At 39.7% G+C, this 19,357-nt stretch overlaps 1 protein-coding gene across 4 annotated transcripts in view; it reads left to right on the top strand.

Moving 5' to 3' along the window:
• Window positions 1–19,357, top strand: part of LOC122667338 (DNA repair protein RAD50) — a 66,404-nt gene that overhangs the window by 32,091 nt on the left and 14,956 nt on the right. For all 4 annotated transcript variants that reach the window (XR_006333788.1, XM_043863596.1, XM_043863595.1 and 1 more), the window contains exons 13-18: window positions 637–764; window positions 4,411–4,525; window positions 4,775–4,904; window positions 5,255–5,464; window positions 9,129–9,337; window positions 9,564–9,765. Coding sequence is in view for 3 of the 4 variants with exons in the window: in XM_043863596.1 (XP_043719531.1) it covers window positions 637–764; window positions 4,411–4,525; window positions 4,775–4,904; window positions 5,255–5,464; window positions 9,129–9,337; window positions 9,564–9,765 (994 nt within the window). In the remaining variant the exon portion in view is untranslated. The remainder of the gene's footprint in view (window positions 1–636; window positions 765–4,410; window positions 4,526–4,774; window positions 4,905–5,254; window positions 5,465–9,128; window positions 9,338–9,563; window positions 9,766–19,357) is intronic.

Here is a 19,357-nt window from a genome sequence, read left to right as displayed (position 1 = left end):
ATTACTTAGCTTGCCTTTTGGTATTGAAGTACAAGATTGAAGGAATGATACTACCAGAGTTTGTGCTTTATTATCTTGTTGAGAATGAATTTATTGACATTGTTGTGGTTCTCTTCAAGGGGTGCTTGACATGTATCCTCCATTTCCCATGATGTATTGTTTAATGCATATTCTGGTGAACTTACAACATAAGTTGAGGACTGTTTTCAAGTTCTGACAATGCTTACTGTTGGGCACTTGATTATGCACAGCATGAACTTGTTTGCATCCCTTGTTTTAAAGGACTTGAGTTTACTTTAAAGAGTGGCAATGTATAATTATATTTCTAAATTTTATGAGGTGGTTATATTGTATTTATCATTTACTTGTTGCTTTGCATGTTCCAGTTATATTCACTCTTATCTTTTCAATTATCAGTACCTGGTGTCTAAGTTCATTTTAAATTCTGATTGTAGTCATTAGTCATTCTTGATAGGTTTTCTTGTTTCTTTTTCTAAAAATGAATGTTCAGGGATCTGGTGACTTTAGGCAGTACTGTTGCACAGACTTTAAAGGAATGTTTACTTTATTTTGACTTCATATATTTCTCTCGATGCATTTGGTTTCATACTTACTAGGGTATTATTCCTAGTGCAGAGCCCTCAAAAAGGAGTTCAGTGATTTGGAATCAAAATACCTTGAAGCAGATAAGGAGGTGAAAGTGGGGAAAGCAAAAATAGAAGATGTTGAAAGTTCCCTATCCAAGTTTCAAAAGGAAATGGTTGGTGAGTGTAATTCTCCCTTGAACAGCTTATTTACTTAGAAAATCATGTGAAGTTTGGTAATGAATTCCAGCTTCTGTATTATTGCGGTTCCTTGATTTCTGGGCCCACTCGTGTGACCTTTAAGGGGTTGTTTTTATTAGAGCTGTGTACGGATTGGAATTTATCTGGATCTGACCCATATCCAATTTGTTTACTTCAGATACAGATAAGCATATATTAGATCTGAATAACATCAGACTTCATTGCTGGCCGAAGTATCTTGGATAACATCATCCTTTGCCAGGAAATCGTCCGAGGTTTCGACCGCAAATCTCTCCCTCCGTCTGCTCTTTTGAAAATCGACATCCATAAGGCTTTTGATTCCATCCGTTGGGACTTCATCTCCCAAGTCCTCCTCAAGGTGTCCTTCCCTCCTATCTTTGTTAACTAGATCTACCATTGCATCTCCACCCCTCGCTTCTCTGTGCTTCTGAATGGCAGCCCGGCTGGTTTTTTCCCCTCCTATGTTGGTATTCGACAAGGTTGTCCACTTTCCCCTTTTCTCTTTTGCCTTTCCCTAGAAGTCCTCTCCCGTAGCCTCCAATTCAAAACAGACCTCCATCTCATCACCCCCATTCCTAAATGCAAGCCTACCAACCTGACTCACCTTGCCTTCGCTGATGATCTCATGATCTTCTCCAAGGCTGACCCTCTCTCCATTGAGTCCATCATGTCCTCCCTTCACCTTTTCCATGACCTCTCAGGGCTCCGCATCGACCTCCTTAAGTCCCAAATCTTCCTTGCCGGTGTTCCTGATACCACCAAAACCTCCCTTGCCTCCCTCTGTGGCTTCACCATTGGCACCTTACCTGTTCGCTACTTTGGCCTTCCCCTCATCCCTGCCAGACTTTCAGCCTGCCACTGCTCCCCCATCTTGGATCTCCTTCGCAAGAGGCTTCAGATTTGGAAAGCCAAGCTCTTATCTTATGCAGGTCGGCTTGAGCTGATTAGATCGGTGCTTCAGTCTTGCTACATCTTTTGGAGTGGTGTTTTTGGCCTCTCAAAGGCTACTATCAAGGCGGCTGAATCTATTATGTGTGCTTTCCTTTAGAAAGGAGTGGACTCCACCAGGTTCCTTCATCCCATGAGCTGGGCTTCCCTTTGTGTCCCCAAATCTGAAGGAGGCCTTGGGCTCAGGAGAATTAAAGATGTCAATATTGCTAGATCCATCAAGCTTATCTGGAAGCTCCTCACCAACCAAACCAGCATCTGGACTTCTTGGGTTTATGCTGGGCCACTCCGTAGGGACTCCATCTGGTCTATTAGCCCAGGGGCTGACTCCTCCTGGGTTTGGCGCAGGATTCTCCAAGTGAGACACTTAGCCAGGGACGCCATTTCTTGCAGGATAGATGATGGTTTGACCACTTTACTTTGGCTTGATAAATGGCACCCTTCTGGTGTCCTCTCTTCCATTGTGAGCCCCAGAGAGATCTACTCCTCTGGTCTGGACAGATATGCCCTTGTTGCCTCTATCATCTCCAATGGCTCTTGGTCCCCCCCACCTCCCCTCCCCCCCTGGCTGACCTGTGGAGCTCCCTCCCCCCCATTCCCCCTGGGCACTGTGGTAGAGGTGACACCACCCTCTGGCTCCACTCCCCCTCAGGCAGATTCACCTCTCACTCCGCTTGGGACTTGGTTAGACATAGAGGGACCCCATGTCCTTGGCACCGAGTTGTCTGGTTTAGAGTCCACATCCCCCGCCATAGTCTCACCGCTTGGCGCGCCCTAGCAAATTGCCTTCCCACCCAAGGCTTCCTCATCTATCGGCATATTCAGGTTAACCCCAGTTTCTGTCTTTGTTGGAATGGGGTTGAAGATGCAGATCACTTGTTTTTCGCCTGCCCCTTTGCTTCTTCCATCTGGTCCCGTGTTCTTCGTCACTGTTGGCCAGGTCGGCGCTCCCCCCTCCCCCTTAACAGGGAATGGATTTGGATTGACATGACGTTTGGTGGGAAGACGATTTGTGATTCGGTTGGCAAGATTGCCTTTTGTGCCACTATCTCCCATGTCTGGACGGAACGCAACCTCAGAAGATGGACATCCAACTCCCACTCTTACGACATGATTTGGAAGGCCATCTTTTTTGATGTTTCATCCAAGATCAGATCCCTCCCCCCCTCGGATGTGAAGGACACCCCAAGGAACAGGCTCATTGTTGTTGCCTGGGGTCTCCCTCCTTCCATTTTGCACCCTAGCTAGTTCCTAGCTTCGGTTTTGCCTTTGGGCTTGTATATTCCTTCTTTCTCTTCGTAATTTAATTTTTATTCATCCAAAAAAAAAAACATCAGACTTCAGTCCTGACTATGATGACATATACTGATGTAGTCAATCAAGAGAAGATTTTAATTGAGGAAACACAATTTGAAAAAGATGGAGGCCATTGATTTCCTTCTTCCTTCATAAGCCTTGGATGTGAGGCAGCCGATCGTTTCTGATTTTGATCATGAGATGTGTTGGTTCATTGCACCATCAAAGCCAATGATTATGGATGCCAATTGAGTGATGGTGGTGCTACGACACTATAAGACTCGTGGATGACTTTTCTAACAAGGAGGAAATAATGCAGGCCAAGTTTAAATTTGTGCCAGTTTTTTGGGTTGGGCCTTAATGTTTGGGGTTTATTGCTGTAACGGGTTGAAATTCCCAAATGTGGGGTTTTAAGGGGATGCGGGAAAATTATAATTTAATTTGTGGATCCCATGTCTAGTGTCTAGATTTAGGAAGTTATTTTAGCTATCCAAGAGTCCTTAGAAAATGTCAATCCTTGTTGGGGACTGTTTGGAAAACAAAGACATTGAAAAAGTTAGGGGAAAATTTCCATATATTATAGTCCATACAGTTGATATAGGCCACCAAATTTGATGCGTGGCCTATTGAGGAATTCCATCCAATCGATGGTCAAGGTGCCAAATTATCAGTTCATGTGGCATGAAAAATAGCTGGGGGTATTGGACACAATTCCAAATGCAGCTTGTCCTTTTTCCAGATCAAATCTATTATTTATTTTTCGGTGTGAAATATGAAAGTTTTCGTTTCCACAGAGAATTTAAAAAAATGGATCGAAATTTTGTTGAAATTGGGCACTTTTATATCAAAGATTGTAATGGCTAAAATGTGCCTCACTTTGGCAAAACATTTTGCTGATTCCCGCAGTCATGGTAAATGGCATCTAGAATACAAAGTATCGATTTAGCCTTAAAAGGCAAGTTGCAATAAATATTTTGTTCGAAATTAGAAACATTGAACTTGGGGTGTTGTGGTCCATCCACTTGGTTAAGGCAAACCACTGAGAAAGTCAACGAATCTGGGTGAAACGTACTCGCCTGTTACTGGTGTCTGGGTCACTGACTTTTGGGTTGATGCTTGACCTCTTGGTGGGGTTTCTGAATACTGCTGTCAACTAGATGAGGAAAAAATAATGATACCTTCCATGTTTACTAATTTTACCTGCAGTTTTGTTGTGTTAGTGATGAAGGCTCTCTAGCTCCACTTGAATTATTACTTTTACTTGCATGACACTATTATTTTTTTTTTCTGGCTCCACTTGAATCATTACTTTTACTTGCATGAAACTATTATTTTCTTTGTTTTTTTCTCTGTGATGCAGCGAAGAAAAAGTTTATTGAGTCAAAACTCCAGTTTTTGTTTCAGCAGTCTTTTGATATTGATTCTTTCCCTCAAGTTGTCAATGAAGCTAAGGAGAAAAGAGACATTAAGAAAAGGTCATTACTTTGCACTCTACTCATAGGGAAACAGACACACACATGCAAGTGCATGCAAAGACAGAGGAGCTCAGAGCTCTTCCTATATTCACAATGAAGAACTTCCTGGAGGGTCACATATTTCTGCTCATATATGTTCACTGCACCCACAGTGATGTTCCTTGTTTTTTTTTTTAAACATTTTCTTGCCATTTGGAAGGTCTGTATGATTCATAAGCGCTAATAGCCTTTGTCATTCATCGCTTGCAGTAAATACAACATTGCAGATGGCATGAGGCAAATGTTTGATCCTTTTGAAAGAGTTGCGCGTGCACATCATGTTTGTCCCTGCTGTGAGCGATCTTTCTCCCCTGAAGAGGAGGATGAGTTTGTTAAGAAGGTTAGAATTATTTCTCTGTGCAATGTAATACTGAGTTGGCAGGTTCTTAAATTGCTCCAGTGTTCCCTCTCTCATGTGTGTGTGTGTGTGTGTGACTTCTCTACCCACCCCAACCCCCTCCCCCCCCTCCAAAAATAAAAAAATAAAAAATAAAAAAAATAAAATCGAGGGGGAGAGGGTTGAGTTTGTTAAAAAGACCAGGATATCTCTATGCAAGCGATGCATTAGTGAGTTGCCAGGTTCTTAAAAGTGCTCCAGTACTCATCCCATCCCCCCTCTGTGTGTGTGTGGGTTATTACTTTTCCTTAGTTCTCATCGAGGTTGTTAATATGCTGTTGCGCATATTGTAGCAAAGGGTTAAAGCAACAAGTTCAGCAGAGCATATGAAGCTTTTGGCAGGGGAGTCATCAAATGCTGATTCACTTTTCCAGCAATTAGACAAGCTTCGAATGGTGTATGAGGAATACATTAAACTTGGCAAGGAAACCATCCCTCAGGCACAGAAAAATTTGCAACAACTAAGAGAAGATTTGGACCAGAAGTCTCAGGCACTCGATGATGTAATTTCCTTTCTTGCTTCATTTAGAAGTTTCTATTCATTCATCTGTTGTAGTCAATTCATTTGTCTGAATTTTTCCCCTTTCATAGTTTGTAGCACTACTGTACAGCTTCTTTTTTCATATGGCCTTTCTGCCTTTTTTATTGGTCAGTTAATGACTTATCTTCCATTTTACATGCTTTACTGCTCTATTAGTAAGGTTTCCTTGAACTTTCGGTGTTGGCATCCTGGCTTTATTAATATTTGATTGTTTGAATTTTCTGCTCATAGTACTTAGGACTGTCCTTTGGTTCATTTGAGGGAAAGGAATGACATAGTTTTTAATAACCATGCTTTCCAGTCCATGTGGTGGAAAATATGATCAAATATAATCTAATTTTGTTGTCTTGTTACTAATTTCGAGATACAGGTTTAACTGATATTAGAAACAAGCTCTGTTCTTATTTTGTGTAGGGCTGAGGTGCATTTGTGGATTCTTTCTTTACAGTGTTTTTGGATATTTATGGCCAATATTTTTCTTTTATTTTTAAAAAATAACCATTCTCTTTGGATTATCACAAAATAAAGAGGATTTTCATTTTAAATTTCCTTGAAGGTTCAGCTGAAGACCAGGCCATGCAGTAAAAATTGTTTTTATCTGCTGCGGCTCAACCTTCTCTGAGCCTAAAATATCCAACTTAGTTCTACTACACACTTAATTTCAGAGGAATCTGGTTAGCAGTCTCCTCATCCTTTCTTTACATAGCCTAGTAGTTTGAATCCTCTTTCTATGAGCTGGTCCAAAGTGGATAATCCACCAAGTGATAGTATCCTCAAAACTAGAACTCTCTGTGTTCCCCATTTTGGCCTGTGAAAGCATATCATAATATGATTTTACCAAGAAGATGCCATGAGCTCCATCCTTCCATCTGCTCGAGTCCTTTCTTAGATTATTAATCCTGTGATTTTTGAGTTGTAGAAGGTCTGCATGTTCATCTTTTAAAGATCTTTTCTAAAGCATGGAGACCAAGCCACTCTTTTATATTCATGTGCCCATACCTATACAACGTAGATCACTAGATTGGAAGAACCATAGGAAATATGTGCAACTGCTAAACCTAACCAAGTAATACGCTTGGCTGTGGCTACCACATGAGATTAGAACCATATTGGACATAAGAATAATGTAAATATTGCTTAGAAGGCACATTTCCTGGGAAAGTTTTTGTATAAATGCACCTAAGATATGAGTGACTTCTTAATGAAAGACATGATCTAGGTATGGGGACCTCTTACTAATGTAGTCCTAGATAGGTAGGAGACCTACTAGGAGCCAGACAACAGGATCAATCGCAAAAGGGGTTGCTGGTTCGAATGGACAGCCCTAGGATTTAGGTTAATTCTAGGGTTTAGGATGAGAAATTGGGAATGGGTCTTATATGGCTTTAATATGCAGGTCTAGGGGGTTATTATGGGATAAATATAATTGGATTTGGTTAAGTTGAAAAATCTGCAGAATTAGGGTTAAGGTTTCGGGTTTTAGGAATTAGGAAATAGGCTGAATTTAGGGTTTCTAATGGGAATTTAGGGCAGGGTTTTGGATCGAGTATAGGTAGGGCAGTGAGGGTACTGTGCTTGAAATTTGATGATAAATTAATGGGGAAATTGATCTGAATTGGGAAATTAGGGTTTAATGGAGATAGGATTAATGGAGGTTGATTGGAGAATGATTAGGAGAAGAAGATAGTTGCAGAAAGTTAAATAACTCACTGGTTTTGAAGATCAACAGAAGTAGGAGCTTGAGAATTGATTGAAGAGCACCTCCCGATCATAAGCAGATGCAAGGAGTCGTAGGAGTCCACCCACCCTTTCCACCTTGATAAACCCACAAGGATGCAACACTCTCAAGAAGCAACAGCAGCAACAAAGGCAGCAAGCATAAAGCTGAGTTTTTATTAATCAAAATTCGTATTCAATGTTGGCCTCCCTTACAAACATATATAGAAGACTCAAAAATAGACTTAGACACTAAAAAGGAAAGGCCTAACCCTATCCCTAACCTATTAGGTAACTTAAACTGACTAGGAAACTAGAATACTAAAGGAAATAGACTCAAAATATGGCTGGACTTATAGAGTCCTAATCCAACCCAACTTACATCACATGCCCACTTAAGTTGTCACATGACCATTTAATCAAGTCACTTGATCACTTAAATTGAACCAATTGGATGTAACCAATTTGACCGGTTCAATTAAAAAACATAAAAATAAACTGAGTATTGGGCTAATCCCGTATGCAACCTATATACCCCTAGTTTAGGCTCATTAAAGTGGCCTATTACATAGAAAACCCTTGGGATCAAAGGCCCAACCCTAGACTAATTCCTAATAAAAGAAGTCCAGTTTGGTGATAATTCTGCATCACTTACATAAGAAATTGTTTCTATTTGCTCCCAAAATTTACTCTTAGAAACATGAATCAATGGTACTTATAGAATAATGGTACTCTTTTTATTTTTTTTTATGGAGGGAAAACAAAGAGAAATTTGTTATTGAAGAACGCCTAGGTGTTTTATCCTCCCAACATGAAGCATTGATTAGTCAATGCCCAAAGGATGGCTAATAGACAACAAAAGGTAAATAAAATGGCCTGTCTGTTGGAGCATGGAAGTGGTACCTCCCCGATCCCCTTTCCTTCTCTAAGTTTACTGTATCCCAAAAATTTAGCTCTGATTAGAGAAAAGGGTCTTTTGAGATGGACTTGACATTCATTTAATATTCCTCCAACTCAATTCTAATGGCAACAAGACATGAAATTGGAATTATTGGATTAAATTTTATTCTCTTCACAGTTACAAGGCTAAAATAGTAATAAATGGACGATAATAATTGAATTTTAACTTGGGTGGCTCAGCTTGTTGCAGAAGAGCTACATTTAATGATCTGGTTTATTAAGCTCGAGTAAGAACAGGAGCAAGAACGGATGGTATGAAGAAGCTATATAACACTCTCCCCCCCCCCCCCCCAAAAAAAAAAAAAAAAAAAAGACCTTCACAACCAGCTATTCTTCTCTTTTTGTTTTTAAGAGAGAATGGATGTATATGGTCCCTTCTATGCTTTTTAAGACAAAGGGTATGATAGAAGTGCGGGGCTCTGATAGGGTTTGATATAACGGTTACTGTGCATTTCGGTGGTTATAATGCATGTATTGTGATTGGTTTCTGGCTTCATATCACAAGATGAATAATTTACGTCACATGTTAATAATAAAGGCCACATGATGGCATGAAAGTGGTGATGGGATTATAACAAATTCCTACAGCACCATTCAAATGAAAACTGTATCTTGAATTGGCAATTTTATTCAAGTTTCTGCATATTGATTTAGATAGGAAGTAGTTAATATTTTCTCTAGGCTTTATGGATTGTGGTACCAATAACCATGACCCACATGCGGATGGTATATGCATCCTGTGCAGAAAAGCATCACATGGCAGAAAAGATATGAGGAACTTGATAACTAGACAGTTTTTTTTAACTTTTGGTTCAATACTCGTTTTGACCAAACTGATGAATCAGGTTGCACATTTTCCAAAGTTCACTTGTCATAACCATTTTCCAATGGGTACTTGAATATGCTTCCTTTTAGTTTAATATTACAATTAATACCGTGTTTGTCTGCAGGTTGTGGGCGTTTTAGCTCATCTTAAAGCGGAGAAGGATTCAGTAGAGACTTTGGTAGAACCAGTAGGATCTGCTGACACTCTTTTCCATGAGATGCAAAATTTGCAAAAAGTAGTTGATGATTTAGAATATGCACTTGATGCTCGAGGAGAAGGTGTAAAATCTGTAGAGGAAATGCAGTTGCAGTTGAATACATTGCAAAGCAGGAGGTACATAATTCTTGAACTTAAGAAAACTATAAACTGGTTGATTATTGAGTCAAAGCAAGTGTTTTATTTCCACAACTTGGGAGCTGCTTTTCATGTATTTCTCATCTCTGATTTGATTTCTACTTGCTGTTGAGAGATGCAATTGCATGCAATTCACAATGCTTTTCAGTCTCATACTCTCATGTTTGCTCCAACATTTTCTTTTTTATTTTCTCCTTGCAACCAGGGATAGTCTGGACTATGAAGTGCAGAAGTTAAGGGATGAGAAGGATTCCATGAGCAGTGATTTGTCAAATGTTGAAATGCGGTGGAGAAATGCAAGGGAAGAGAAACTGAAAGCAGCTAACATTTTGAATAGCATTAAAAAAGCAGAAGAGGAACTAGAACATTTGGTGGAGGAAAAGAATCAAGTAGACCTTGAAGAGAAGGTAGACACCATCCCTTTCAAGTTTCTATCTTATCGCAATTTGCCATTATGAAGATGGTGTGGTCCACTGTGGGTAGGAACCTCTTGTGTGAGGTTTAGTTTTGTTGGGTTTCATTAGAGTTTCTACTGGTGAAATTCTGTAATTTAAGATTTTGTTGATTGTTTGAGGCAGTTCTTTAAATAGACAGATTGCAGTGACAGGTTAGGTCCAGACATGGGTTCTGTTTGTTATTACATTTTTGGTTAAGGTTGGGTCTAATGGTCAATCATAGTTGTCAAGACGTCGACTAGGCGTCCAGGCAGATTTTTTGGGGTCTAGGCGACTATCGCCCTTAGTGGTATCAAACAAGGTTTGACCTTTATTTATGCCAAATATCATTTAAGTAAATGCTGTTATTTCATTTACTTAAAAGCAAATACCCCCTATTTGAATCCAGTAAAAATAGTTAAAAAATAAAATTCCAAAAGGATAAAAAGTCAACCCGCCGGTTAAAGAACAAAAACTGGATATTTGGCAGTAGGTGAAATTTTCAATTTTCTAATACTGGTTTTTTTTTTCCCTCAAATCTAAAAATCCCGTAGATATTAATATGGTAAAACATTGCTAAAAAACAAAAGAGCGAAAGATTATTCATTTGTTTGATATCTAAAAAAAATATTTTCATTCAAAGCGATTTAGGCAGCATTCGTGCACACCAAATAGGATTTGACCGGAACATAACTCTTTCAATAGAAATCAGATTTAAGAAATCTTGGATTTGTTGGAAAATTGGTTTTGTGCTCTACCTAATGCAAAAAGTCTCATGTAAAAATAAAATCATTTGACCAGTCAAACTTCTTAGAGAACAAGAACATTTCTCTAAATCAAAAGCAGTTAATTACTTATAGATAAGATCATATTTTCTAGGAACAGTATAAACCAACTATGAGACTAGGTATACTAGGACAATGACCAATTCCAAGAATAGTATAAACCAAATGTATGTTTTGATTGTTTTTAGGGTAAATTACATGTATACCCCCTGTAATTTACCTTAAATACAAATTGATCCAAGGTTTCAAAAAGTGAACGAGTACACCCCCTGTAGTTTCAAAACCATGCTAAATTGACAGTTAGCCATCCAACGTTAAGTGATGACGTTGCATTGAGAGTGGATATGAAAATACACTTTTACCCTTTCATAACAAAGAGTGGGTGAAGAGCATAGTTGTCACGGCGATCCAAAACGTCAATATATCGACATGTCGCCCACCATGGCGATCATGTCGACCATGTTTTATTTTTTATTTTCTCTATTTTTAATGTCATTTAGTATGCTATAATATATATCCTATAACATAAAAAATCAACATGAAAGTGTACTACTGATATACTATGGTTTAATTCATGAAAGTGTAATATCCATTAGTGTATATGAAAGTATGAAAACATAGATTAGCCTATCAAATAATTGAAAGCAATAGTCTCTGTGTATGTATGTGTGGCTATGTGCAAGGTAAGAAGAAGAAAAAATAAAAAAAAACACCTTCTTTGTGACTGTGCAAGCCTGCAACCGCAAGGCAAGAAGAAGAAAAAAAAAAAACAGAGAGAACTACTGGCTATAATAAATCCCTCCCCCCCCCCCCCCCTTCTGTCTCTCGACTCTCTCCCTGTCTCGGTGTGTGTATGTGTGGCTGTGTGCAAGGCAAGAAGAACACCTTCTCTGTCTATGTGTAAGCCTGCAACTTTAAGGCAAGAAGAAGAAAAAAGAAAAAAGAAAAAAACTAAGAGGTCTGTGACTGTGTGCAAGCCTGCAACTGCAAGGCAAGAAGAAGAAAAAAGAAAAAAAAAACTGAAGTCTGTGACTGTGTGCAAGCCTGCAACTGCAAGGCAAGAAGAAGAACTGAAGAAGAAGAAGAAGAATAAGAGCTGAAGAAGAAGGATCGAGTTGCCGGAGGGCTGGGAGGAGATTGGAGAAGAAGACGAAGAACCAAATAAAAAAAAAAATTTACTTACCTGGAGGTTGCCGGAGGGGTTCGAACTTGCCGAGAGTTGCAGGAACTGAAGCTTCAGTTCTTCTTCTTCTTCTCACTTCTACGTCTTCTTCAGTTCTTCTTCTCACTTCTTCGTCTTCTTAACTCCTTCAGTCTCTGTGTCTCTGTCTCATGAACTCTCTCCTGTCTCGACCTTTCACTTTGCGATTTCTAAAATCTCCCAAATTCCAATTCCAATTAGTAGTAGTGTTTCAAAATTAGGGTATAGTATTATTGTGTACTGTTTAATGGTTTTAATTTTTTTATGTTAATGTGTCCAATACAAATCAAGGAAAAAATATTTAAGCTCTTAAATGGTTTTAAAAAAATAAAATTAAAACCTAAGTTTTATACACTAATATTGACTGATATGCCGATATATCGTGGTATGGCGTCAATGGCGACGCCATGGAGGCCATATCGGGCGATATTTGTACATCATCCATGTCGAAGCTCAAAATGCTTGCTTCTCCAGCGCCAGGATGCCATGGCGACGCCATGACAACTATGGTGAAGAGATGCTCCTTTCTTCAATCTTTTCTCCCAAATCTTGCACGTTCTTTTTCTTTTCTTTGGAGCATCTCACTTTGAATGAAATGCATTCTTTTCGATACAGTAGGGTAGACTGAACACCAATTCTATTTCACTGAAATAGGTTTCACATGGTTCGTATCAACTTGTCAGACCGCTACTTGAACCTGGAGTGATGGATGGGGAAGGAAGATGAGGGTTAACTTCAATGGAGAAAGAAAGCAATCGATGATCAGTTCTCTACCGGGACAAAGGAGATGATTACTAACAGAGATAGCAATTCGAACCTTAAGAGTATCCCTACAGTGAGGGAGACTTCCCGTGCCCTACTTCCTTTGAATGAACACAAACCAATCATGTACGGCTCCGCCTCATTTGCTTCGTCTCCAAGGCCTCCGAAATCAAGGTTTAAGCCTTGACATACCACCACCAACACCAACGGCGCCTCTCTCAGTCCCTCTACCATTCGTATCTTACTCTTCTTGTTCTTCTGTCTTACAATCCTGACTCTACATAAACTATCTGCTAACCACTCCGATCGTTTACTAGTTTAGTATTACTGTTCGATGAACTATACTTAAGATTCTTCTCTTCTCTAAATTAGTATTATTTATTTGTCATTGCAGAAGAAGGGAGCATGGAGGGGAGATAGGGCGTGATGGAGGTGTCCAACCTCCCAACCCGATAGCGCAGCTGCAAGCTCGCTACAAAGATCTGGAGGTGGGTTTCCGTGTGTGGCTCGCCAAGCAGTCGTTGCCTGTTGAGGCCGCTGTTGTCACCGTAACCAGCACTGTTCAAGGTGCGGCCATCGGTGCCATCATGGGCACTCTCACCAACGACGTCTCCTCCTCCTTCCCTAACCCTTCTTCTCAAGCTGCCCTCAAGCCATGGCTTCTCTTAAGCAAGCCCAAGTCATTGTCCAACCCTTTTCTCTCTCTTCTTTTCAAAATTGCTGGGAGTAGTGATTTCGTTTTGACCAAAGTCCTGAAGCTTGAAGGAATTGATTGGATTAACTGTTTGTTGGCATTCGATTTTTTTCTTCTTGGTAGTAATTGGAAGTCATTCAGATTATTGGTTTTCCTGAAAGATATTTTTTGTCCAAAGAATGTATTGTTCAAGTTGGTTACTGTAGATGCTTCAGGCAGAAGCATTAGAATCACCGGCATTTTACGTTTAAATAAAAGTAACCCAACAAAACCCTTCAAGTAGAAAACCATAGGTAGCATCGTCATTTGCTTAGGCGTAGACCATGAGACTGCAACCATTTCCCATGGGTTTCCACTGTTTTGTGTCCTCCGTATGCATTTCCAGAAGAGAGAGGATAGTGAGAAAGAGAGAGAAACCTCAAGATTTGGGAAGGAAGATGGAAGAAGGGAGAATCTCTTCACCCACTTCTTGTTATGAAAGGGTAAAAGTGTATTTTCATATCCACTCTCAATGCCATGTCATCACTTAATGTTGGATGGCTAACAGTCAGTCAGTTTAGCATGGTTTTGAAACTATAGGGGGTGTACTTGTTCACTTTTTGAAACCTTGGGTTGATTTGTATTTAAGGCAATGTACAGGGGGTGTACGCGTAATTTACCCTTGTTTTTAACTTCCAATAGCTTGCTTCTGTAGTTCTGCTGTCTTCTAGTTGTATCATTTATGTTGATTTTTGGTGACTTGATGTGGTTCAATATTGATTTTTGATGATATAAGGTATATATTGTAGTTTACTAAATAATGTTAGAAAAGAGGGGAAATAAAAAACTTACACTTGGGCACCTTCGTCGCCTAAGCGCTTAGGCACCCCTCCACCGCTTTGGGTCGCCTTGTCACCTTGACAACTATGGGGTCAATTAGTTAGGTGATGTCTCCATTTAGGCTTTTTTTTTTTTTTTTTTAAATTTATGAGAAAGTAGTTTTATTATTAGGTAATATAGAGATTGCATTGCATGGATGGATGAGTGCAAGGTTTTAGCTAAGGAGAAAAGATATTTATACGGGGTGATCTGAATGGACATATTAGGAAAGATCGTAGTGGCTATGAAGGTGTACATGGAGGATATGGGTTTGGAGAGAGGAATGAGGAGGGGATCTCAGTCTTAGATTTTGCTATGGCTTATAATTTATCCATTGTATATACTTACTTTGAAAAGATAGATGAGCGTTAGTTACGTTCAAAAGTGGGCATCATGGTAGCTGAATATATTTTGTCCTAACTAGAAGGTCCGATAGACTGTTATGTAAGGACTATAAGGTTATACAGGGGAGAGCCTAACCACACAACATAGATTAGTGGTCATGGATATGTGCCTCACTACACAAAATCGTAAGAAAGATAAGCTTATTTGCCCTAGGATAATGTGGTGGAGCTTAAAAGGAGATAGTTTGAAATTATTTACTGATGAACTGGTCGAACAAGGAAAGTGGGACTTTGAGGGAGACACTACTGCGATGTGGAATGAGATCACTACTTGTATTAAGAAGATTGCTAAAGATGTTCTAGGCGATCCTAAAGGAAAACATCATTCCTCTAGAGAGACTTGGTGGTGGGATGATGAGGTTTAAGCAGCCATTAAGGCTAAGAAAGCTAGTTTTAAGATACGGCAAAGGACTAGGATGTAGAGGATCTACAAAAGTATAAATTTTCCAGAAATGGAGCTAAGAAGATTGTGGGAGAAGAAAGGGCGAAGAAATATGAAGATCTTTATAACAATCTAACCACAAAGGAAGGGGAAAATGCTATCTATAAGATAGCTAATGTGAGGGAAAGGAAGAGTAGAGATCTTGACCATGTTATTAAATGTGAAGATGGTAAAGTACTAATGAGGGACAAGGACATCAAAAAGAGATGGGAAGGTTATTTCTACAGCCTACTAAATGAAGATACTTTGAGTAATAGTTTTCCGAGAGACTGCATTACCCATGAAGGCACGGCATGTCGTAGATATATACGAAAATTTAGGGTGTCTGAAGTAAAAGAAGCTTTAAGGAGGATGACAGTAGGCAAGGCACAAGGCCCATATGAAGTCCCAATAGAAGTGTGGAAGGGCTTTGGAATCTGTGGTTTATCTTGGCTAACCAAGTTGTTTAATAAGATTATGAGCACAAGGAAAATGCCAGATGAATGGAGGAGAAGCATTGTGATTCTGATTTACAAAAATAAAGTGATATTCAAAGCTGCAATAACTATAGAGGCATAAAACTAGTGAGTCATACTATGAAATTATGGGAGAAGGTTATTGAAACCCACTTGAGACAAGAAACTACTATTACAGAAAACCAATTTGGTTTTGTGCTTAGAAGATCCTTGACAGAAGCTATTTACTTAGGAGACTCACGGAAAGATTTAGAGATTGCAAGAAGGATCTCTATATGGTCTTTATTGACCTAGAAAAAGCTTATGACAAAGTCCTTAGAGAGTTAGTCTGGCAAGTATTGGAGAAGGAGAAGTTTTTTAAATAAATATGTGAACATAATTAAAGATATGTATGATGGTGTGGTGACAAGTGTATGAACTGTGGGGGGGGGGGTCAAGGTAGTGAATTCCCAATTACAATTGGGTTACATCAAGGATCAGTTGTAAGTCCTTATTTGTTAGCACTTATCATAGATGATTTAACCAAAGACATTCAAGATGAGTTTCCCTGGTGTATGCTTTTTAATGTAGTCCTAGATAAGTAGGAGACCTACTAGGAGCCAAACAACAGGATCAAATAACAAAAGGGGCTGCTGGTTCGAATGGACAGCACTATGAATTAGGTCAATTCCTAGGGTTAGGGTAGGATAATGGGAATATAGTTTATACGATTAAACTAGGCAGGTTTTGGGGAGTTTAGAAAGCTAGATTTGGTTAGGTTTAGATGAGAATTCAAAATTCCAGAAATAAGGGTTAGGGTTTCAGGTTTTGGGTTTTAGAAATTAGGTCAAATTTAGGGTTTTAAAAGACAAATAGGGGCAGTAGCTTGGGTCGAGTGTAGGGGGTGTTAAGGAGAGGCTGTGGTTTGAATTTGAAGTAATTTTAATGGTTAAATATGGCTGGGCAGCAAGATCTAGGGTTTAATGGAGTTAGGGTCTATGGGATTCAAACAAAAAATAAAGGGGATCGATTGGGGGAAAGGATTAGAGGGTTAGAAGAAGAAATTGGGTGTCAAACTTACTGGAGATTCCATTGGCAGCAGCTTGAACAGATGTGAACCACCTTCGAATTGAAGAAGATCCTCCCAGCAGTCACGGCGTAAGGAGTCAACCGGATTCCACCAGTCCCTTTCCACCTTGATAGAACCACAAGGACGCATACTCGCAAGGAGCAACACTCAACAGAGCAGGGCAGCAACAATGGCAACAAACAAATGCTTTTCATTAATCAAATTCGTATTCAATGTTTGCCCCCTTTACAACCTTATATAAAAGACTCAAAAATAGACTCCCACTCTAAAAAGGAAAGGCCTAACTCCATCCTTGACCTATTAGGTAACTTAAACTGACTAGGAAACTAAAATACTAAGGAGATAGACTCAAAACATGACTGGACTTATAGAGTCCTAATCCAGTCCAACTTACATCACATGACCACTTACGTTGTCACATGACCACTTAGCCAAGTGATGCAGATCCTAGCCTCTCCTCGAATTGAAGAAGCCACCCTAAACCTAGGGTTTTAGTAGGAGCCTTAGCTTAGTTTAGTTTATTTCCATACTTAGTTTTTATTTTGTGTTTTTAATTGAACCGGGTTAAATTGGCTGCATCCAATTGGTTCAATTGGTCTAATTTAAGTGAAGTGATCCTATTGGCTAAGAGGTTTTTATATCCTATTGGCTAGTAGGGAATCTTCTTTTATTTTAAGTAGTTTAAGTTGTTTTTAAGTCAATAGGACTCTATTTTGAGTCTATTTCAGTTTCCTAGTCAGTTTAAGTTAGCTAATAGGTTAAGGATTGGGTTAGGCCATTCCTTTTTAGTGTCGAAGTCTAATTTTGAGTCTTTTATATAAGGTTCTAAGGAGGCCAAGTATTGAATACAAATTTTGATTAATAAAAACTCAGCTTTATGCTTGCTGCCTTTGTTGCTGCCTTTGCTCCATCGTGAGTGTGCCTTGTGAGTAATATCAAGGTGAAGGGATTGGTGGATCTCCAATCGACTCCTTGCATCCTGTAGATCGGGAGTTCCTTCTTCTTCTTCAATCAAGCTTCCTCAACTTGCTGCTAGTGCAGATCCGGTGAGTTGTTTGTTAATTTAGTTATTCCCTTCTTCCTCTAACCTAATCCACACCCCCCTCCTTCCATCAAACCCTAATTCTCTATTAAACCTGCACTCCTACCTCAACTAGAACTCCCTCATAACTTCAGATCTGTCCAATTCCAAATTAAACTTCTAGCCTATATCCCCCACACCTCTCCCTACACTCTACCTTAAACCCAGTCCATAATCCCCACTATAACCCCTCCATTCCTCCACTCCATTGAACCTAGAAAACCTGCAACTCGATTCTGCCCAACTGCAGAATTTTAAAACCCTTCCAAACCCTAATATTCTTATGCCATTAAAGCCTCCTAAACCTGCATTTTAATACCCTATAAACTAGGGGTGTCAATGGGTCGGGTTGGGTCGGGCTTGCCCTAAACCCTAACCCAACCCTAGAGGCCTTAACCTAAACCCTGACCCGACCTGACCCTGCCAGGGCCAAGAAACCCTCAACCCAGTCCCGACCTTGCCAGGGTTTTTCCTGACCCGACCCGACCCTGATTGACCTTGATAGGGTTGGGCAGGGTCGGGTTGGCCTTGATTGACCCTGTCTTGACCCTGACCCTGACCCTGATTTTGTCTGTAATCCCATGTGCCTTTAGGGCTTTTATTGTCTTTTGCTTTTTAAATTTTTTATTAGGCTATATATATAAATAAATATTAGACCAAAAAAAAAAAAAAAATATATATATATATATATATATATATATATATATATATATATGCAATATTATATACTTATAATTAATGCAGGGTCGAGTTGGGCCGGGCCGGGCTAAGCCCGGGATCTAAACCCTAACCCGACCTGACCCTGCCAGGGCCAGACTATAACTAAACCCAAACCCGCCCTCAGGGTTGAAAAATTAGGGTCGGGTCCGGGCCGGGCTCAGGGCGGGTTCGGGCCAGCCGGGCTTTATTGACATCCCTACTGTAAACCCCTTTCCCGAAATCCATCCCTAAACCCTAGATCCTGAAAACACTCCATTTTCACAAGGCCTCTAACCTGAAACCCTAGATTTCCAACTTCATCCAAATCAATCCAAACCTACACCAATAGACTCCTAAAAACCTGCATATCATTACCAAATAAAACCCTTGCTCGAAACCCTAACCCAAACCCTAATTTCTGCCTTATTTAGCCTAAGCTGTCCCAATCGGCCAGCCTTGTTAGGTGAACCCATTCTCCTGGCTCCTAGTGGGATTACTCCTACCTAGGACTACATTACCAAGTCACATGATCACTTAAATTGAACCAATTGGATGCAACCAATTTGAACCGGTTCAATTAAAAAACATAAAAATAAACTAAAACATAAAAATAAACTAAGTATCAGGCTAATCCCGTATGCAACCTATATACCCCTAGTTTAGGCTCATTAAAGTGGCCTATTACATAGAAAACCCTTGGGATCAAAGGCCTATTGACCCCTCCCCTGGTTAGCTCATCAGCCCAATGATTGGTTGGTTGCATCTTCTTCAAAATAGAAAGTTTCTTACGGACCTGAAGTTTTATAAGCTGTAAATGCCACCAATGCCCACCATCGTGTGACTGAACCCAACCAATGACCACCATAGAATCTCCTCAAAACCAAAGTATCCATGCATCTGGTAGAGGTTTTTCTAAGTTCATGTTTATTGCCTTCAGGTTTCAGATCCATAATGAGAATCACCTGTAACAATAGGACTGCAGAAATCAGCAATACATCTCCAACATGTGTACTAAAATGCCCCTCCCCTTAGACCTGCTGAGCTGGGTTTGCTAAAAGAGCTACCAACCATAGAAAAATTTTCATTTTATGTGAAATGCCACCTGAAACTTCTAA

Source organism: Telopea speciosissima, chromosome 7 (assembly GCF_018873765.1).
Source record: "Telopea speciosissima isolate NSW1024214 ecotype Mountain lineage chromosome 7, Tspe_v1, whole genome shotgun sequence".
Taxonomy (NCBI): domain Eukaryota; kingdom Viridiplantae; phylum Streptophyta; class Magnoliopsida; order Proteales; family Proteaceae; genus Telopea; species Telopea speciosissima.
This window is presented reverse-complemented; position numbering and strand designations above follow the sequence as displayed.